The sequence below is a fragment of the Zootoca vivipara genome, chromosome 13, assembly GCF_963506605.1.
Source record: "Zootoca vivipara chromosome 13, rZooViv1.1, whole genome shotgun sequence".
Classification (NCBI taxonomy): Eukaryota; Metazoa; Chordata; class Lepidosauria; order Squamata; family Lacertidae; genus Zootoca; species Zootoca vivipara.
In genome coordinates, this window is record NC_083288.1 from 32,259,330 (window position 1) to 32,280,517 (window position 21,188).

Below are 21,188 nucleotides of genomic sequence, written 5' to 3' on the forward strand. Positions count from 1 at the left end.
CATGTAAATCCATAAATCATATATATGTCCCATGCTTTTTCTTTGTATGGTCCAGTTGGAACTAGACATCAGATCTGCTTATTTTGTATAATTCCAGTTTCTTTCCACCAATAGTCCATTGTTGACAAACTCATGACTTCAGCTATTTTCCAAACAAATGTCACCATTGTGGGAGCTATAATTCCATTACAGAATCTACATGACATTTCTGTTATCAGTACAAGAGATTGTATCCACTCCATCCATATTTGCTCCAGATTTACCCTTTATGGGTGAAATGCAATATTAAAAGAAACACAATTCCCAGCCCAAATTAGCCGATTTTCAACACCCATTTACAGTAGTAAGCCTCTGACTAGAAGCATGTGAAGAACTTGAAAAATCAAATATCCTTACAGAAGGATGCAGTTACTCACAAAAACCAAACACAACAAAGGATCTGCAGCAGGAAGAAACCCACATAACTCTGTGCTTAATTAATAGTAATATCGCTCTCATTTGTGTTTGACATTTTCAATGTAGCTTCACTCTTTCCTAAGCAAAATCACATTTAACAACAGTGCTGGGGATACCATCACGTTGAACGAAAATGGTGAATTAACTGCTGGCTTTGACATTATAAACTGGGTTATTTTCCCAAACCAATCCTTCTTAAAAGTGAAAGTAGGAAGGATGGATCCCCAATTGTCACAAGAGCAAGAGTTCATTCTGGATGAAAAGGCCATCAGATGGGACAGCACATTCAATCAGGTGGGATCTGACTGTGTAGTATAGTACTGTATATATGTATTGTTGGGGACTGGGCAGAGAAGGAATGGTGGAGACCGCCTCCCCAGCATGAACCTTCCATAAAAGAAGACAATTCAGAATAACAACAGGGGTTTGAGGGAGATCACAGCTTAGAGGCAGATGAGGGGGAAAGCTGGGAAATAATGGGAGAGGAGAAGGAGGAAGAAGAAGAAAAAGCACCAGGGGGGGGGGCGACAGCTGACAGACACAGTGTCTTTAGAAAGCATTCCAGCATCCCCCTCTGTCCCAGAACTCTGTGAACCTTGAAAGTAAGAGAGCAAAGAGCTCAAAGGCAGAGGGCAATTTTCAGCACCCGTAGTGATGACGCATGAGGAAGTATGAGAGACGGGGTGGGGGGTGGGGGTGGAGACTCACTTGGGACAACAACATTGTTCCAAGAGGCTGCATTCCCAAGCCTCTCTCTGTAAATATATAAAAAGAAGATGGTAAGGACTTTTTCCTTGCCTTATCCATTCCTGGCAATCTGCCGTGGGGGTTGGTTCCTCTGCCACCTGATAGGTATAGCAGCACACATATACTCAGCAACACATACACTCAATTAGTTCTCATATGCAAAGCTAAAAGGAAATCAATATGAAACTCTCTCTCTCTCTCTCTCTCTCTCTCTCTCTCTCCCTCCCTCTCTCTCCCCACCCCCACCCCCACCCCACATATAACACACACACACACAGAGAGAGAGAGACAGACAGACAGACAGACAGACAGACAGACAGACAGACAGACTTTTGCTCATAACTGTACACATTATTGGTCTGGATTTCAAAAACAAACAATGCATGGGCATGCCAAACTTAAGAAGATTCTCAGTCTAATTTGATAGTCTAATGAAAACAAACTTGATCAGGTGGAAACTGCCGTATTATGCTTTTACTGAATGCTAGCCCTACTCAGAATAGGCCCACTGAAGTTAATGTACATTGCTAACTTAGGTTCCTTGATTTCAATGAGTCTGCTTAGAGTCTGACTAGCACTGGATACAACCCTATGTGTACAAATCCATTTAAAACAGATCCACCAACCCCAATTTTTTTATGGATAGGTGCTGCCTCTTGCTGTGTGTAATGACAATTGTCGTCCAGGTTACAGCAAAAAGAAGAAGGAAGGAAAGCAATTTTGTTGCTACGATTGTGCCCCATGCCCAGAGGGCAAGATTTCAGACCAGAAGGGTAGGAGATATAATGCACAACATTAAGATATAAGCAATTTAAAATACTTTCCATTGGTTTTGGTTTATTATCAATTGAGTTCCCTAAATTAGGTCTGGGATAGTGACAAGCCAGCCATGATGCGTGTCCCTAACATGCTGCAGACATATACTGTAACCCTGAATACTTATATTTAATTAATAACAAAACTTCTGAAGAAGTGTGCATGCACACGAAAGCTCATACCAAAATAAAAACTTAGTTGGTCTTTAAGGTGCTACTGAAGGAATTTTTTTTTAATAACAAAATGTTAGCTTCATTCTGGCAAACAAATATTTATTAAGGTATGAAAGTATATGTCCCTAAAATACTTCATGACATAATCATTTCTGATATATACCGGTAAATATACTGGTATAATCCTGATACATACTGGTAAATCATAACCATCTGTTTTGGGTAATTGATGTAGTTGTTCATAGCTCCCGGATCCTCTCCATGGTCCTGTTTTGTAACTTCTGGCTCAGGCTGATCCATCTTGTACACATAATGTATGTTTTGCCTTGCCTTGAATATCACTGCAATGTAAAATTCCCTGCTGGAAGGCTGCAGAGGTCAGCAAGTTTATCAACTTTCTCTCTGGTATCTAAACAAGGAATCTACGGGAGATAAATCCAGTATTTATAGAGATATACCGGTAGTATCAAATCAGCTCACCATTTCAGAACCCCACTTTCACGGGGTCACCGGTCACCCTGCAAATGTCATTTTTGTACTGGGAGGGCAAACATTATCTATTTTATTTGGGCTATCTTTAATGTATGAGGAAACTCCCAGTCCCTGAAAATAGGTAAAATTTGTACTCAGCCAGAAAATACTGCTGATATTCAGCTTTAATTTTGCCACACACTCCACTCCCTGAACATATTGAAAAAGTCACTAAATATTACAGTCCAGAACTATTATAAATCCACAGAGAATTGTTTTATTATGGTGAGATGAAGCATCAACCTGAACTTTACTTGGCATATGAGGGGAAAACTAGATGGCTAGCAGTGACTGAAACCCACATATTCCAACAAAGTCTAGTTAAAATAATATCAATTATCAAAGGGAGAGCTTTGAAATTTAAAAAAAAAGCAACACCACATAACGTATGATAAATAGAATCATAGAATCGTAGAGTTGGAAGTAACTTGGTTCATGCCAAATAATAGAATTGTAGAGTTGGAAGGGAACACAAGGACCATCTAGTACAACCCCCAGCAACGCAGGAACATTTTGCCTAGCATGGGCCACAACACTGAGATTAAGTCTCAGGCTCTACCAGAGCCTGACCCAGACTTTCAAAATGTGAGAAGAGACTTCAGAACCCCCTATGAGATGCAAAGAGATGAATTGGAAAAAAACAGAAGGAACAGGGCGAGAAAGTAAAACGTTTTTAAGTAAACCAGACAATGGCAAATCTTAAATTACTAACTTGGAATGTAAACAGCTTAAATAATAAAATAAAAAAGAACAGGAGGTGGCATGAAATTTTAAAACTAAATTTGGATATAATTTGCCTACAGGAGATTCATGTTGCAAGGAAACATGAAAAAAAAATTGACTAAGAAGAGATTAGGGAGTCAATTTATTGCATCAGACATTTCCAAAAAAAAAACGTGGAATTGATTTGTACATAAAACCTGCACTTGAACCACAATTAATTCAAAAGGATGAGAAAGGGAGAAAATTGATGGTCAAAATTAAAGTTCAAGGAGAAAAAATAATTTTGGAAGGGATATATGCGCCAAATGAAAATAAATCAAAAAATTTCCAAGAGTTAGAAACATAATTACTAGATTTTGCAGATGCGAAAATAATAGTGATTGGGCACCTTAATGGAGTCCCATCACTAGAGAAGGATAGGAAAATTAAGAAAACCAAAGTTGTTGTTTTTTTGAAAATGCTAATAAACCAGGGAAACTTTTGGCATAGCAATTGAGAAAAAGTGAACAAAACAATTCTGTGAATCGGATAAAGCTTAATGGCAGAATTGAGAAAGCAAAAGAAATAAGGGAGGCTTTTGTAACTGATCTTTTTTATTTGCAGAATACTGATCTTTATATTTGCAGAAACAAATATTTTACTGATCTTTATATTTGCAGAAGCAAAGGAAGACTATTGAATTGATGGCAAGATTTAAATAAACACTCACACATTTACTAACAAAATAATATGTAGAAGATTAAGAAATAATATAGTGCATTTTTTAAGAAACAGCAGTGTGTAATAAGGGAAAAACAAATCAGAAGTGGAAGTTGGGGGAAGCTCAGGAGGGGAGGGAAGAGGTAATGTAATATAAATGTTATGGATATGAGATGTATGTAATGATAGAAAAAGAAAATTGAAAATAATAATAATAACAATAATAATAATAATAATTAGTAGTAGTAGTAGTAGTCTCAGGCTCTACCTTCTGAGCTATCCCTCCCTCCACTCTCTGGAAAGTCAAGGTTTGAAATGCATGGCAGGCTAGGCATGTGCCCACTGCAAGGAGTAGCCCTCAACACATGGAGGGCGATAGGGATACCCACCCCCCACTTCCTCTGCCACACAAAGTTAATCATTAGCATAAATGAACCTCTGAACAGAGCTGTGGTTTCAAATTAAAGCAAAATATGCACAGAACGCAAAGCATTAGAGACAGATCTATTAACTTAATTGGACAGAGAGTGCAAATTTTAAAAAAGAAAAGTGCTTACATGATTCAGGGATAGACACATAAACTTCTTCTTCTTCTTCTTCATTTCCAGACATGGATGAGTGTTCAAAATGCCCAGAAGGTCAGTATCCAAACAGGAACAAAGATCAGTGCCTTTCAAAGAGAGTCAACTTCCTCTCATTCACAGAAACTTTGGGGATCCTTTTAACTTTCTTAGCTCTGTCTTTTTCTCTGATCACAGCTTTGGTGTTTGGAGTCTTCGCTAAGCATCAGAACACTCCCATTGTCAAAGCCAACAATCGAAACCTCACCTACTCTCTGCTTATCTCGCTATTCCTCTGCTTCCTCTGCTCCTTGTTATTCATTGGCCTGCCCCAAACAGTGAACTGCTGTTTAAGACAAACTGCTTTTGGTGTCATCTTCTCTGTAGCTGTTTCCTGCATTTTGGCAAAAACCATAACTGTGATTCTGGCTTTTGTCGCCACCAAGCCAGGTTCCACAATGAGAAGATGGGTGGGGAAAAGATTCACAAACTCTATAATTCTTGGCTGCTCCTTTATTCAAGCTACTATTTGTGCTGTATGGCTATGCACTACTCCCCCATTTCCACATTTTGACATGCACTCCCTGGCTCAAGAAATTGTAGTGGAATGCAATGAAGGTTCTGTCACTATGTTTTATTCTGTTCTGGGCTACCTGGGATTCTTGGCCATTGTTAGCTTCACTGTGGCTTTTCAGGCTAGAAAGTTGCCAGACAGCTTCAATGAAGCCAAGTTCATCACTTTCAGCATGTTGGTTTTCTGCAGTGTTTGGTTGTCTTTTGTTCCTTCCTATTTAAGCACAAAAGGAAAATACATGGTGGCTGTGGAGATCTTCTCCATCTTGTCCTCCAGTGCTGGGTTACTAGGTTGTATCTTTGCTCCCAAATGCTACATAATTATCCTGAGGCCAGAACTGAACAATAAGGAGCAGATAATAAAGAGATATTAGTATATATAAAAAAACTAAATCTAAGAGTATGGCATTTTATTGATGTTTTTGAAACCTATTGCTCAGGAGAGTCTTCTTAAGAATGATAAAGGTAAAGGTAAAGGGAACCCTGACCATTAGGTCCAGTCATGACCAAGTCTGGCGTTGTGGCGCTCATCTCGCATTATTGGCCGAGGGAGCTGGCGTACAACTTCCAGGTCATGTGGCCAGCATGACAAAGCCGCTTCTGACTAGCACACGGAAACGCCATTTACCTTCCTGCTTGAAGCGGTACCTATTTATCTACTTGCACTTTGTGACGTGCTTTCGATCTGCTAGGTTGGCAGGAGCTGGGACCAAGCAACGGGAGCTCACCCCGTCGCAGGAATTCAAACTGCTGACCTTCTGATCAGCAAGCTTTAGGCTCAGCCGTTTAACCCACAGTTTCACCCGCTGTCCCTTTTAAGAATGGTAGTAGTGTTTAAATGAGAAGCAGTTTGCAAACTTGCCATTTCAGTACTGATAGCTATAATATTTTCCTGTACACCCATAAATAAAGACTTGTGGGATGTGAACCATAGTAGAAATATCACAGTTGGTCAGATAGCCTTTATATGGCTGGTTCCCACCCTCTTCTGATTGGCCATAAGGTCCCAAGGGATCTTGACCCCACTTCTCTATTTGTATAATTTATAAGGGTGGTGGATTTTGAGGAAGTATAGAAGAAAAAAATTATTCACAAATTTGTTTTGTAGAAAAGACCTCTTCTCCTGTTTTAGTCTAACGGCAGCTATAGTTGCCTCTTTCCTTTTCTTTCTTAATATAGTGGCTAAGAACTTAAACCCCTTTCCCAAAAAATCATACATTCTTTGCTTTAAATACAATGACTTTATCACTACTCCCCTGCACAGCGCCTGAGGGCCACAGTCCTGCCAATCACCACCTGGCCCTGGGCGGGGCCTGATGAGCTCTATAAAGGACTGCTGCCTCTGCTGCTGCTGAGCAGAGAGGGCTCCGTTTTGTTTTTGTGTAAATTGCTGTTATTTTTTACCTATGTCATTTTAAACTGTGATGATATTAATGCTGTATTCTTAGTTTTAGATTTTGATTCATGTGGAAATTGTTTTCCATTTGGTTGTGTATTTTTGATGTGGTTTATTTATTGTTTATGACTTTCATAATTATGATAAATCTTGTCATGTTGTAAGCCGCCTTGAGCATTGTTTTTAACTGTGGAAAGGTGGCATACAAATAAAAACGATGATGATGATGATGATGTCTTCTTTATTTCTGTGGTTTCCAATTCTTTCTGCTTTATCTGTATTTTAAAAAATAAATAAATAAATCTTGATCCTATAACTCTTTGTGTTTGTTCCAGAAGAGGAAGTTCCTGCTGCAGTTGTGATTTTTGTGTCCTATGTGATCTTTTAAGTACGATTTTTTCCTGTATAACAGCAGCTTGCATATACTGTATCCCAACGGAAAACATGTCACTTTCAATGCTGTACATGTCCTACTCAATGATATATAAGTCACTTACATTTATAATCATTTTGTACTACTTTGGCTATGTGTTTAATAAAATATTGAATTCTTGCATTACGAAAAATGAAGATTATGGTGAAAAGTGAAAAACCCGAACTGCAAAAAAAAACACAAAAAAACTAGAGCTTACAGAACAAAACCAACTTCAGATATGAAATAAGCATTGAAAGAACATAAAAGAACAGTTGAAAAATCTCATGCAACAGAAAATTAAAAAAATTGTTGCCCAACAAAAATAAATCTTCCATGTGGGCCATTCCTCAATACTTTTGTTGACCGAAAATTATGTATTAACAAAGTCTCCCTCCTAGCTTTGAGGAACCACTTGCTATTAACTTTTGGCCAGCACATGACTATGTAAACCAGGCATCCCCAAACTGCGGCCCTCCAGATGTTTTTGCCTACAACTCCCATGATCCCTAGCTAACAGGACCAGTGGTCAGGGATGATGGGAATTGTAGCCCCAAAATTCTGGAGGGCCGAAGTTTGGGGATGCCTGGTGTAAACAATGTATTTTTTCCTGCCTGCTTCATAAGTTTCTTGGGGGGGGGGACAAAACACCAAACTATATGTGGATGCATTTTAAATAGGCTTATTTATTTGATTTATATACCACCCTTTATCACAAGTTCTTAGGACAGTTTACATGATACAAATGCAAGGTAAAAGTGCGAACTATCAGTTACAACTTTGGTAATAACTGTAGTAACTCTGGTGGAGAAGGGTGGGGGCGGAGAGAAGGGATGAAATTTGGCTTTTGTTTTTGGTTCCTGCTGCTTCTAAAGACACCAGTCCATTTCCTGAGAGAAGGGGGAAATAATTCAAGAGGCCTGGATTTACAGTGATCTAAAAAAGAAAAAATGCACACACACACACACACACACACAGAGAGAGAGAGAGAGAGAGAGAGAGAGAGAGAGAGAGAGAGAGAGAGAGAGAGAGAAGCACTCTCACTGAAAACTGAAATTTTCCATTGACTGCTATACAGTGTCCCACTGGTGTCACATTTTTATAACGTGTTTATAACATTATAACTCACCAGTGTAGATTAGTCCAAGGCCTGTCAGTGGCATATCATCAATTCTAAGCTGCTTCTCTGGATTGGTGGAAGCTGGTGAGTCTGAGTCAGAGTTCCTTCTAGAGTGGTTGTTGTTGTTGTTGTTGTTAGATTTTTTTCTTCATAGCTGGAGTTGTGCTTTAAAACTTTCCTCTTTCTGCTTGATCATCCTGTTTTTCTTGGCTTTTGTGGATGTTTATAATAAAGAACAACTGTTCACTGTTTGTTCTTTGATGTATTCAGTTTGAAGTGAAGAGCTTTTATCAAACACTGCAATGCACACACTGCTATCTTCTCCAGGAATTACTATTTAAGAATAACAAATGCCCAACGCGCCTAAATTCAAGACAGTGATGTCTACAAACATTTTAGCAGAGCTCAAGAGAGTCACTGTTATGTGTGTCCATTACATGGGCAAATTTCTCCAAACCCTGGCTGAGAAATAAAATAAAATATCTCTCTCTCTCTCTCTCTCTCTCTCTCTCTCTCACACACACACACACACACACACACACACACACACACACACACCACACACACACACACACACAGAGAGAGAGAGAGAGAGAGAGAGAGAGATCTTTGCAAGCCTTCAAGAGCAGAAGAAGGAAGAAAACAGAAGTCATAAAATGGTTCAAGAACAATAACGGGATCCTGTGGAACTAGAAGAATCTATATCAGCTAATTTAAAAGGGGGGTGTCTTCTTCATATACAACTGCAAATATATTAAAACATGAGAATGGAAGTCATGCTAGAAGACTACTCTGCAACTTTGGTCCACTGTAAGGGTTTCATAATGCAACCACACATCAGTGAACATTTCTCTTTATTAGGAGATCTCTTTTGTTCAGTTCTGGCCTCAGCACAATAATGTAACATTTAGGGAAGAAGATGCAACCCAACAGCCCAGCACTGGAGGCTAAGATGGAGAAGATCTCCACAGCTACCATGTCTTTTCCTTTGGTGCTCAGATAGGTGGGAACAAAGGATAACCAAACACTGCAAAACACAAGCATGCTAAAAGTGATTAACTTGGCTTCATTAAAAGTGTCAGGTAAGTTTCTAGCCTGGAAAGCTACAGTGAAGCTCACAATAGCCAGGAAGCCCATGTAACCCAGGACACAATAGAACATTGTCACAGACCCCTCATTACATTCAAGTACAATTTCTTCAGTCACTGAATTCATGTCACTGTCTGGAAATGGAGGGTTAATTGTCAGCCATACGGTACAAATATTTCCTTGAACAAGAGAGCAGAGAAGAACAATGGAGTTGGCCACATTTTTCCCTACATATTTCCTCATGCTGCTTCCTGGCTTGGTGGCCATGAAAGCCAGAACCACCGTAATAGTTTTTGCTAACACAGAAGAGACAGCCACTGAGAAGACCATGCCAAATGCAACTTGACGGAGGAGACACATCACCTTCACAGGACGGCCAATAAACAGCAAAGCACAAGGGAAGCAGAGCAGGAGGGAGATGAGGAGGGTGTAGGTGAGGCTCCGGTTGTTGGCTTTGACAATAGGAGTGTCACGGTGCATTATAAAGGCTCCTAGCACTAGAGCAGTGATCAAGGAAAATAAAAGTGCAAAGATGGCTAAACTCATCCCCAAAGGATCCTTAAAAGACAAGAAGGTTATTAGCTTTGGAATGCAGAAATTCTTTACTTTGTTTGGATAATGATCTTTTTGGCACATTGTGCAAAAATCTGCATCTAAAAAAAAAGATAAAAACTTTTTCAGAAGTTGCTTTTTGCAGTTGAAGCCATTCCTTCTATTTCTACAAACAATCAGGTTTATGAATAAATTTCCCATTCTAAAAAAAACTAATCATGTTGTTGTCTTCCCTTTAAGAAGACAAAAGTGTGTGTGTGTGTGTGTGTGTGTGTGTGTGTGTGTTAATGCACAACTTTCAAAGTAAGTGAATAATAGAACTAACTTATCACTTGGTATCAATTTTATTCTAAGACAAGCTTCCCCATGAATACCTACTAATGTTTCTATCAAGTTGAATTTAGGAGAAATTTGCACAAACTATCGGGATGAGGTATCTCTGCCATGCGACCCAAGGGAAGTAATAGCATCACTGTATTCTACCTTGGTCAGACCATACCTGGAGTACTGTGTCCAGTTCTGGTTACCAAAATTTAAGAATGATATTGACAAGCTGGAATGTGTGCACAGGAGGGCAACTAAGCTGACTGAGGGTCTAGAAACCAAGCCTGATGAGGAATGGTTGAGCATCCCCTCAGGAGACCGAGGGAAGATATGATAGCTTTCCTAAAGGACTGTCACATGGAAGATGGAGCAAGCTTGTTTTCTCTTACTACTGAAGGTAGGACCCAAACCAATGGATTCAAGCTACAAGAAAGGAGATTCCAGCTAAATATCAGGAAGAACTTTCAAACAGTAAAAGTTGTTTGACAGTGGAAAGGAGTCCATTGGAAGGTAGTGACCTCTCCTTCCTTGGAGGTTTATAAGCAGAGGTTGGATGGCCATCTGTTAGGTATGAACTAGTTGATATTCCTGCAATGCAGGGAGTTGGACCAGATGAGTCTTGAGTTCCCTTCCAACTCTTCAGTTCTATGTTTCTACAATTTTGTGATTCAATATGTAGAAGTGCATCTATAGAAATTATTACTAGAATAACCTTGCCTCCATTCCTTATTCTTCCTTCCTATATCAAAGAACTACCATATTTTTCCGTGTATAAGACTAGGTTTCCCCTCTAAAAATAATGTCAAAAATTAGGGGGCGTCTTATACACGGATACATCTCCCCCATTTTCTTAAATCCGAGTCCCCCAATATAGGGGATGTCTTATACATGGGGGCATCTTATAAATGGAAAAATACAGTACTTCCTTTTAAGAAAAGCACCCAGCATTTTGTATTCAATGATAGATGCATTTCTTTTAGTCTTTTGGTCCCTAGGTGAGAAGTGCTCATAACTACTGTTTTGAATTAGTTGATATCAGGATTGTTTCCCAGTAATGACTACTACCGTATCACCAACTACAAACCACTTAAACTAACAGGACCTTTGTGCCATACTCATGAAGATAGAGTTCTAGATTACACCAGGTACTACATATTCTACCTTTCTCATGAGAAATCTTCCCTTTTGGACATGAAATACAATCATAGCAGCAAAATGGCTCCCCCTCCTTTTTCTTCTTTTGGTAACCAGGTTGACAGTTATCATTACAGAGTGAAAGGGGCATCACCTATTCAGGGAATATGAATAATGAGAATTGAGAATATGTATTTTTAAAATAGTATGATGACATCACTATCTTTACAGTATTATCAGATTCTGCCATATTAGTGCAGGTGGTCATAAGCTGGTGAACTGTCTTGAACTGAGATCTTTAATGGCCAGGCTTTGGCTCTGTGCTGCTAGCATTCTCTGTCTTCATTAATCTAGTCAGACTAGATTCCACAAAAAGTTGAAGTAAAGTGCGGATGGAGAAAACTGAGAGGAATTTTGTGGTTTTATAATAATGGCAGGTGTTTGTTTGAGTATATTGAATACAACACCCATTTGGCCAAGCTATTCTGCCTTGGTCAGACCACACTGGATATGTTTAGTCTGGCAAAGAGGAGACTGAGAGGAGATATGATAGCCACCTTCAAATATATTAAGGGCTATCACATGGAAGATGGGGCAAGCTTTTTTTCTCCTGTGTTGGAGGGTAGGACTCAAACCATTGGCTTCAAGTTACAAGAAAGGAGATTCTGACTTAACATCAGGAAGAACTTTCTTTGTCTTTGAGTTTTTGAATCTCAAGTTACTGATAAAATATGTGCAATTTTCAACTCAGCATTAGTTTAAAAACACATATCATTGTGATAATTTTCTATATGTTAAAGAAACTATGCAGAGTACTGTACTGTTCATATTTTCAGCAGGAAACAGTGGGACAGCTTGCAAGTAAATATGCTTTGGACTTTGCTGTAAATAAACCAATATAAACATACTGGGAAAAGGACTCTAAAAATACTTTATTAAGGAAGCTACAAATGATTGTTTCTCCTCTCCCTCCCTCCTTTTATTTTATGGTAGCTAAAGACTATAGTGATGTCCCACCTGGTTAAAACTTCTAGGCCACACAATGGCGCCTTCATCAATGCGCAAATCTTTGCCAGGAGGAGCCCAAGGATCCATTCTTCCAACTTTCATTCTAACAAATGACTTATTGGGGAAAGTAATCAGATTTGTAATATCAAACCCCATTGTCAATTCTCCATTCTCATTCAAGTGCACGATTTCTCCTGCACTGTTGTTAAATGAGATGCTCCTCAGAATAGGGTGGAGCTAGGAGGAATGGAAAAATAAATCAATGTTGGAATTGCATCAATATCTGAGAAATTGCCTCTACCCTTGCACCTTACCCCAGTCACTTAGCTCTGCATATGATGATTTATTAATACTGTCAAATATACCCTGTGTTAAAGCATGCTGTGACTCACACATGCTTTTAAATCTATGGCTAAAGCTCTCCATAATTCTCTTCTTTTAGAATGGAAACAAACTCGTTTTAATGAAGGGGGGGGGACTCTACTACCATGCCTTTCCAAGATTTCAGACACTCCAAGTGTCCCTATTTTCCAGGGAAAGTCCCGGATTTACAGAAGTCATTCCATTTTTTAATCTAATCCCAAAATGTCCCGCTATTCCTTTACACATCCCCATTTTCACTGGAGGAATATTGGAGGTTATGGTAAAGGGTAAAGGGACCCCTGACCATTAGGTCCAGTCGTGAGGTAGGATGTCCCTATTTCATTGGAGAAATGTTGGAGAGTATGGAGTGATGCGCAGCGTAAATTAATAATGCAGAGTCTTCTTCAGTAAAGGAATAAAAGCTTTACTGAGTTAAAATAAACTTGTTTGCAAATAACAGCATAATGAACAGAAGATTAAACTAGCTTCAGAGCATACACAGAGTTTCCATTGAGCACAGGCTTCACAGAGCACAGACACACACAGAGACACTGACAGAGTCTGCCTGCAAGAAATACAATACTTATACAGAGAATAAGTCACCCTCAAGATGAGTCACATTGATTCAGCATGCTAAATGATTCTGCAGCTTTTCAGCATTTCACAACATTTCTGGACTTTACTGCTTCCTTTACGCTTCTGCTCTCAAATACCTTTGTTCACATGATATGGAGTTATGCCACCCCTGAGCCAAGGAGATAAGTAACTATACAACCTTTAGAAGACATCTGAAGACAGCCCTGCGTAGGGAAGGTTTTTTAATGTTTAATGAAAATGTTTGTTGTTGTTGTTGTTGTTGTTGTTGTTGTTGTTGTTGTTGTTGTTGCATCCCTATTTTCATTAGAGAAATGTTGGAGGGTATGAAACTTCTGTACTTTTTAATTATTCATTTTTTAATGTTTTCATAGTTTTTTTAAAAATAAAAAACTGAATTATGTGGGTAAATGATGCTGCAGTCAAAATAAAAAAAATTCCATATTTGCTAGCTGACCAAAGGGCTAAGACACAGGGAGTTGCCTGTAAATTCCTAGAGGGGACATTGGAAGTCACATCCTCTGCTTGCCCAGGCAGGAAGGGTAACAGTAGGTAGATAATCCTTATTAGTTCCACTTGAGGAATAGTCTCTTTCTCATCATGCAGCCATAGGGATAGGATGTATTTTGTAATTATATTTTGCCTTACTTATTTCACTGCTATTTTCTTCTTGAATTGAGCCTGCAACATTATGCAAGTGATCAAGATTTTTTTACATTCTTACATTACAGGCTTCTGTGTTGTTATTTTATTTATAGTATAAACATCTGAAGGGAATTCAGGTTGATGAAGGCTGCATTAAGATCTTGTGCTGTCGTGTTGAAGTCAGTTGAACAGAATGGTTTGAAAACTACTACCTTCCATGGCTGCATATCTTTATGTTGTAGCTTCCTTCTTCCCACCGTGACTTTGGATTTGGATGAGTACATGGCATGTACTGAATTTGCCAGAGCCTGTACAGCATTGTAGATACTGTAGCTATGGCCAGTGATGCTCATTTCAAAGAAAGGTCCAGGAAGATTCTGCAGCTTCTCTTCTCCAGTACAAGTGTCCACATCATCTCCATTAAAATGGAAATTTGGAAATGAACAGTCGAATGCTTGCTCCCAGAATGGTCGGATAAAGCCATTTCCCTTCATCGAATGAGGGTTTAGCTTTTGAAGAAAATTTTGGAACCCTGGCACCTCATGTGAGTGGGTTGTGAAGGCTAAGGCACCATGGAAGGCTTCTATATCCCAGTCCTTGTGCATGGACATGGCTACAAGGTCCATCTGGGCTACCATAATCCACACTTTACCAAATGATTTCCCATTCTCAGATTCTCCTTCATGCAGCAGTCCTCTCAATGTTATCATGGTCAAAGCTTCTCCGTGGAGAATAATGGTGTTGGCTTTACTTTTCATAACATCTACAAATATTTTTCCCCACTTCCCTTGGAAATTTAAGATGTCACCAAAAAATCCTTTTGAGGGGATTTTCTCAGCGAAGGCAGCACAGATGCTGTTCTGAGAAAGTATTGGTAGTAGGTTGCCCAAAAATAATTCTCCAGTTTCCTCATCCATGGTCATTAGACCCACCCAAATCCATTTGAAATGCAGAAGTAGCTGGACAATTCCCTTGTACTGATGGATTTCATTTGGAGTCATCCGATACAAGGACAGTGAATGAGAGTGATCCCTCAGCATGGGGACAAAATCACCATAGGTGAACTGAAATGGGGGGAAAGTCAGGAAGTTGTTTTACAAATTTATTTGGAAACCTATAGATATGTTAGTGCGATTTTATGGATTCTGAACATTCTGTTTAAAATTAATATAAGATGTGAGTTGCTTGTGAAAACTTCTCAGAATCTTCATCCAATGCAAAATGCTCCTCTACACCTTAAGTAGCAGATTTAGAGATGTGCAGAATTTAGCAGCCAAGTTGCTCCAAAGGAGCAAGGTGGTTTAAGTATACAACACTAATCATGGCCTGGCTCCCAGTTAGTTTCTGGGCCCAATTCAAAGTGCTGGTTTTGACTTACAAAACTTTAAATTGCTCAGGACCACAACACCTCAATACTTTCCCTTATAAACCAATCAGACCCTGTGATCATCATGTGAGCCTATTATCTATGTGCCTCCTCCATGAGAGGTCCAGACGGAGGCAATCTAAGAACGGCCCTTTTCTGCAGTGGCTCTCCATTTGTGGAATGTTCTACCCAGGCACCTTCATTGCATAAATTTAGGTGCCAGGTGAGAATATTTCTCTATAACCAGGCATTTGGCTGATTAAACAATATATGGCCTTTAAAATGTTTTCATGGGAGTAGAGTTAGTGGTGCTTTTTTTCTCTTTTTCTCTTTACTGTAAACTTCCCTGTGATCTTTGGATGAAGGGTGTTATAAAAACTAAATACAGTGGTACGTTGGTTTAAGAACAGCTTAGTTTATGAATAACTTGGATTAAGAATGCTGCAAACCCGAAAGCAGGGGTTTTGGTTTGTGAACTTTGCCTTGGAATAAGAACATGTTTTGCTTCCTGTTGAGTGTGTTCCATTTGTAAATTGAGTCCCCTGCTGCTATGGGAAAGCACGCCTTGGTTTAAGAACACTTTGGTTTAAGAATGGACTTCCAGAACAGATTAAGTTCGTAAACCAAGGTACCACTGTATTGGCTAAGATATCAATGTTTGTGCCACAGTCATTTCAATGGAATATAGACCTGCACAAGCAACCACACAACACACTCAAAAGAAAAGAAAAGACAAATAATGCACCATAGTTCTGAAAACTCAGTGTTCCAAGAGCACATCATACCTGTGGAAACTTGTAGATGTCCAAGATGGCAGCCAAATGGTGGGAGGTTTCAGCGCCTAGTCCTCCTATTACTCCTATTAGGCTGTTCTGGACATCGCAGCTATAATTGGGAACAAATCTGTACTGTGTGGAGAAAAGCTCCACTGCAATGTGGTAACTCCGCTTCTGACTGAAGTAGCTCTCAGGGATGTGGAATCCCAAGGAAACATTAGGCAAAATCTTGGGATTTTCATTAATCTCACTTACAGCAAATACCAAAGCCAGGACATGCTGGTAATTCTTTGTCACAACACTGAAAAAAAGTTAGATGATATGTCACCAGGAAATTTAACAATAAGTAATGTTGCTTGGTAGCTGTCCTGCTGAATCAATAACATGTGAGTTAGTTGATAGACTACTGAGAGGATTACAAATTTGCAGAAACACATAGAACTGCAATATGTAGAACGTCATAGTCTGTATATATTATTACACCCTGATCCTAAGGCACTTTATTTGGCATTGTGGGATTATAGCACTTCAATTTAAAAGTCATTTTAGAATGGTCAGGTTATATGTGAGATTCAAGAAATCCATTGTAGTTTCACGAACCTTTTAAAAATGATTAATATCACCCTTTGAAATACCCTATGAGTATCAGCCCCTCCAGTGTCTATTGATAAACATTCACACATGTGCTACCAATTCCTTTAAGGGTGTTGATAGTTTTGCCTCAGTTGACAACCTTTGGCATATAACAGAAAAACAGAAGATCCTTACATGGGAATGCTAGTATCGGCAGAAGGAGGGTATTCAGTGAAGGAAAATGAATCCAAAAACAGTAGCATCTGAGAAACAGCCCCACCAATTATGAGATCGCCTGACTTATAATACTTATGAGGAGTATAAATGGGGTCATGGACGGCACATCTATCAGCATGCTCCTGGAACTCACTGTGAGGTATCTGCAAAAGCATTAGAAACATCTCCAACAACACTGTCCCAATTATGCTCATCCCCCTCTCAGTGCAGATACCAGATTTTTCACCTTCTGTCATAACAACATGTATGTATAGCACTCTGTCTTGAAAAGCAGCAGCCTCTGCCGATGCAATATTTGGAGCCTGAATCCTCTATCTGCATACATATACCAGAAAGCTATTTGGAATTGGAGTATGCAGGAGCCTATGTCCTTAGCTCCAGTTTTGAACACCAAGCAGGGTTTTTAAAAACATAGCTTGGCCTTTGTTAGTGTTTTGTTATGATTCAGATTCTGGAAACCAGGAGGTGGCTTGGTCAAAAGGAGAAAAATATGGCACATCTCAGAGCCCTTAATGACAATCACAATATATGCAATTGAGAATGTCAAAACCTGTAATTAGCCTCCCCCCAAGGAACCAGGCACTTGGTGACATTCTAACATACTTGCTGGAGAAAGAAAACAGGATGGCCAAAACAAGCAGAACTTTCCCTGTGTTCCTAAGGGTAGCTGAATTTCTGCTACTTTCTAGACATGGCTGGGCAAGCAGATTCCACAAAATGTTCAGGAGAGGCTTGCCACTTATCTTACTGCAATGGTGAGACACTGAATCTGGCCTGTGGAATGGACCCCACACCCTTGCAGGCCAATTTTGACAGGGGCCACCCATATGTCAATCCCCTGACATCATAACAATGCCATGTGGCAATTTCAAAAGGTCAGCTGAAAATAGACCTTCACAGGAGCTCAAAAATGGGTGCTGACAAGTTGTCTTGGCTGCGCTAAGAGTTTCCTAACTAATGAATGTTCAGGGGATGGGAGTTTTAAAGGTTTTTCTTAGCACAGTTCTACTTATTCCAGGCAGCAATCCCAACTCCACTTATCTGAGAGCCACTGAATTCAATAAGTCTAACTTCTGAATAGACATTGTTTGGGTTTCTCTGTAATTCTTTTAAGTGACGGTGCAGAGAAAAGATAGCGCTCCAGTGGCTGCTATTTATTATTTTGACAACTTATATACCACTTAATTACAACTGACTCTGAGCAGTATATAAGAGACTTTGTATAATGTTTCCCAATTGATCTGGTAATGATTTGATGTCCATCATTGCTGCTACTGGAAATACAGGCAACTCCTCATATGCACATGATTTATTTGTGTGTTGCTGTGCACACATATGGTGCCGGAAACCTGGAAGTGGAACCTAGAAGTGGGGCACACCCTGGAGAGTCCTCCTGGCTTTCTTGGGTGGTGCTTTGTTGAAGCTGCTCACCTTCCCACTTAACAGCTAATGTGTGGGGTAGTGCATCAGCCATCGGCGCTGCTGCCGCCACTTCCCCACACATCAGCTGAGAAGCCTCAGCAAAGCCCCACTGCCCCTCCGTCCTATTTGGGCTCTGAGAGTCAGAGGTGCAGAGGGGCTTGGTCAGCTGATGCATGGGGTGGCGGTGGCGGGTGATACATTACCTTGCACACCTGCTGTTAGCAAAGAAGGCTGACTAGCCTCAACAAAGTCCCGCTGCCCCCCACCCTGGCTTGCAAGAACATCATCTACCTCTTTGAGCTCTGGGGAAGGTCTCTTCGTGAGCTACAAGGACTCTCCAGGGTGCTCCCCATCTTTGTCCATTTCCCTGACGTGTGGTGAATGTAACCCCCGCATAAATCTTGAATGGGAAAAGTAGGGAGGGGGATAAAGGACATCTCTCTATATAAAAAAAAAATGTAAAGGGTCCATGTTTGGGACTTTCCACTTTTCTCAGAAACCACTTGACCGCTTGCGTTCAAATTTTGACACAATGTCCCAAGCGAATATGAGAGTGCCAACATACTATTTGCGTAGACAGATGTCACACCTGGTCCACGTAAAACCCCCAAACCCTATGTTCCAGAACTCACAATTCACCCTAAAGTGCATGCTAGGAGCACAGGAGAGGTTACAAAACAGCACCCTCTAGCGACGGCTACACGGGTAGCTTCCTAGGAAAGCTTCCTTCTCCACAACATCTTGGCTTCCCTTTCCAGACTGGGCCTAGTGGAGGTGGGGGCTCCCCTGGGTGGGGGAGGAGGGGAGGAGGGGGCGGGATAGGTCATGGGTCGGGACAGGGTGGGCCCAATCACAGGGATGAGATGGGGGTGGGGGAGAGGAGGGGACGGGATAACTCATGGGTCGGGACAGGATATGCACAACCACAGAGATGAGCCAGGGGGTGGGTAGCTCATGGGTCGGGACACAGTGGGGGGAGTCACAGGGATGAGCCATAGCAACGTGGGGCCGGGCCAGCTAGTCCTCAATATAATCTTTGGAATCAAGTTAACACAGTTAATAAATTTTCTGATTCACACTTTAGTTCTGGAGATTTGGATCAGGGGAATCACTTCAGAATGTGGGCCCAATGAATATGGATCCTTAGGAGTAAAGAAAATTGAAAGAGCGGAGCTCTCAATTTCTCAAAAGACCCCTTATTTCTTTTTATTTATTGCATTTATTTTCCACCTTTTTTTCTCCTAGCAGCTCAAGGTGGTGTACATGGTTCTCCCCCTTCCTCATTCAATCCCCACAACAATCTTGTGAGGAAGGTTAGATTGAGAGACAATGTCTGGCTAAGGTCAACCTGTGAGCTTCATGGATGAATGGGGAGTTGAACCCTGGTATTCTAGGTCAGAGATGGAAACTTTAAGAACAGTGCCACGCTGGCTCTCCTGCAAACTTCCCATGCAAAATCACAAAAAGGTGTCAATGAAAGTATTGATGGGCTGTGACTTGGCAGCATGTGTCAAGGCTAACAGTTCTAGTGTCAACATGAATCAATGAACATTGGGAAAAATTTACAGAACAAATAAATTGTTTAGTCTTTTCCCGTAATTAGCCGAACTCTTTTGTTCCTTTCTGGCTTGAGGACAATAATGTAGAACTTAGGGAGGGATGAAGATGCAACCCAGCAGCCCAGCACTGGAGGCCAAAATAGAAAAGATCTCCACAGTCACCATGTATTTTCCCTTGGTGCTCAGGTAGGTTGGGACAAAGGATAACCAAACACTTGTAGTTAGATGAAAGAGGATATTGGAAGACATTTAATGATAAGAAAATTAGCCGAAGCCTTAATAGAGGAATACATTGAAAATACATGATTATATGTAATCACGTGACATTATGATGAGGGTTGATCTGAAGAGCCGAATGGTTTTGATTGGTTCAGGATGATGACATTGGATTGCAACTGTAAAGGTTGCTGCGATCCTTTGATTGATCTTGTGGGTAATCTGAAAGTGTACAAAAACATTGCTTTGGGTGTGGTTCTTTGCAGCCTCCTCCTCCTTTTCGAGGCCTTGCCTATGTTCATTTGTATTTCAATAAAGCTCTCCCCAGCTAGCTTAACCCTTTGATGCCTGGGTCAAGTGCACCTGGCTGCCCCCACCCCCACCCTCGATGGGTCTGAAGAGGTGTTCTGTTTCTTCAGCCTCACAATACGAAACTTCTTTCTCTTTTGACACATTATAAAAGTGTCTGAAATGAAGATTCTAGGTCAGGCATAGGCAACCTTGGCTCTCCAGATGTTATTGAACTACAACTCCCATGATCCCTAGCTAACAGGGCCAGTGGTCAGGGATCATGGGAGTTGTAGTTCCATAACATCTGGAGAGCCAAGGTTGACCACGTCATGGTATAATGCTTTTCTGCAATTTTGGTTCAAGATCCAGGGTGCTGAGAACCTGCCAACATCAATACAGACTAAGAAAGGCTTAATAGAGGAATTAGAGTTTTAACTGTTCCACTTGATAAGGCAATCTTTTTTAAAAAAAATTGTTTGTGTGTGTGTGTTCAGATCTGATCTTATCACAATAATGTAGCATTTAGAGAAGAGAGTGGAAGCCAGCAGGCTACCACCCAAGGCAGAGATAGAAGGGATCTCCTTAGCTAGCACATATTTTCCTTTGGTGCTCATGTAGGTTGATACTAAGAATAACAACATACAGGCAACTCCCCATTTAGACGGGGGTTATGTTCTGAGGGCAACACACATTTAAGTGAATTCATGTATATTTGAAACACCATTTAAACATCCTACAAACACCCTCTAAACCTCCAGAAACCCTTGAAAACCCCTCTAAAAACCAGCAGCACTTAGCAGACTGACATGAATGCTGAGAAATCTGTCAAATTC

The 21,188-nt window shown here is 40.3% G+C and overlaps 2 protein-coding genes across 2 annotated transcripts; one reads left to right on the plus strand and one right to left on the minus strand.

Annotated features, from left to right (window-relative positions):
• Positions 1-1,858: 1,858 nt before the first annotated feature.
• LOC118095422 (vomeronasal type-2 receptor 26-like) lies at positions 1,859-5,652 on the plus strand. The gene is made up of 2 exons (XM_035136672.2): positions 1,859-1,976; positions 4,754-5,652. The coding sequence occupies exon 2, from the start codon at positions 4,756-4,758 to the stop codon at positions 5,650-5,652; it is 897 nt and encodes a 298-aa protein (XP_034992563.1). The 5' UTR covers positions 1,859-1,976; positions 4,754-4,755.
• Positions 5,653-6,790: 1,138 nt separating this feature from the next.
• Positions 6,791-18,642, minus strand: LOC118095423 (vomeronasal type-2 receptor 26-like). Its single transcript, XM_035136673.1, has 7 exons — positions 18,581-18,642; positions 16,067-16,358; positions 14,128-14,979; positions 12,323-12,550; positions 11,333-11,459; positions 9,086-9,948; positions 6,791-6,859 (listed from the first exon to the last, which is right to left on the minus strand). Exons 1-7 carry the CDS (start codon positions 18,640-18,642, stop codon positions 6,791-6,793), a joined length of 2,493 nt encoding a protein of 830 aa, XP_034992564.1.
• Between the last annotated feature and the right edge of the window lie 2,546 nt (positions 18,643-21,188).

Coding starts and splice junctions, on each gene's coding strand:
- LOC118095422 (XM_035136672.2), top strand. CDS start 4,756: ATGGATGAGTGTTCAAAATGCCCAGAAGGTCAGTATCCAAACAGGAAC.
- LOC118095423 (XM_035136673.1), bottom strand. CDS start 18,642: ATGGGGAGCACCCTGGAGAGTCCTTGTAGCTCACGAAGAGACCTTCCC. Junction 11,460..12,322: donor GGCCTAGAAGTTTTAACCAG/GTGGGACATCAC, acceptor TTCCCTGAATAG/GTGATGCCCCTTTCACTCTG. Junction 6,860..9,085: donor TTATTGTGCTGAGGCCAGAA/CTGAACAAAAGA, acceptor CTTTCCACAGTT/AAAAACAATGCTCAAGGCGG.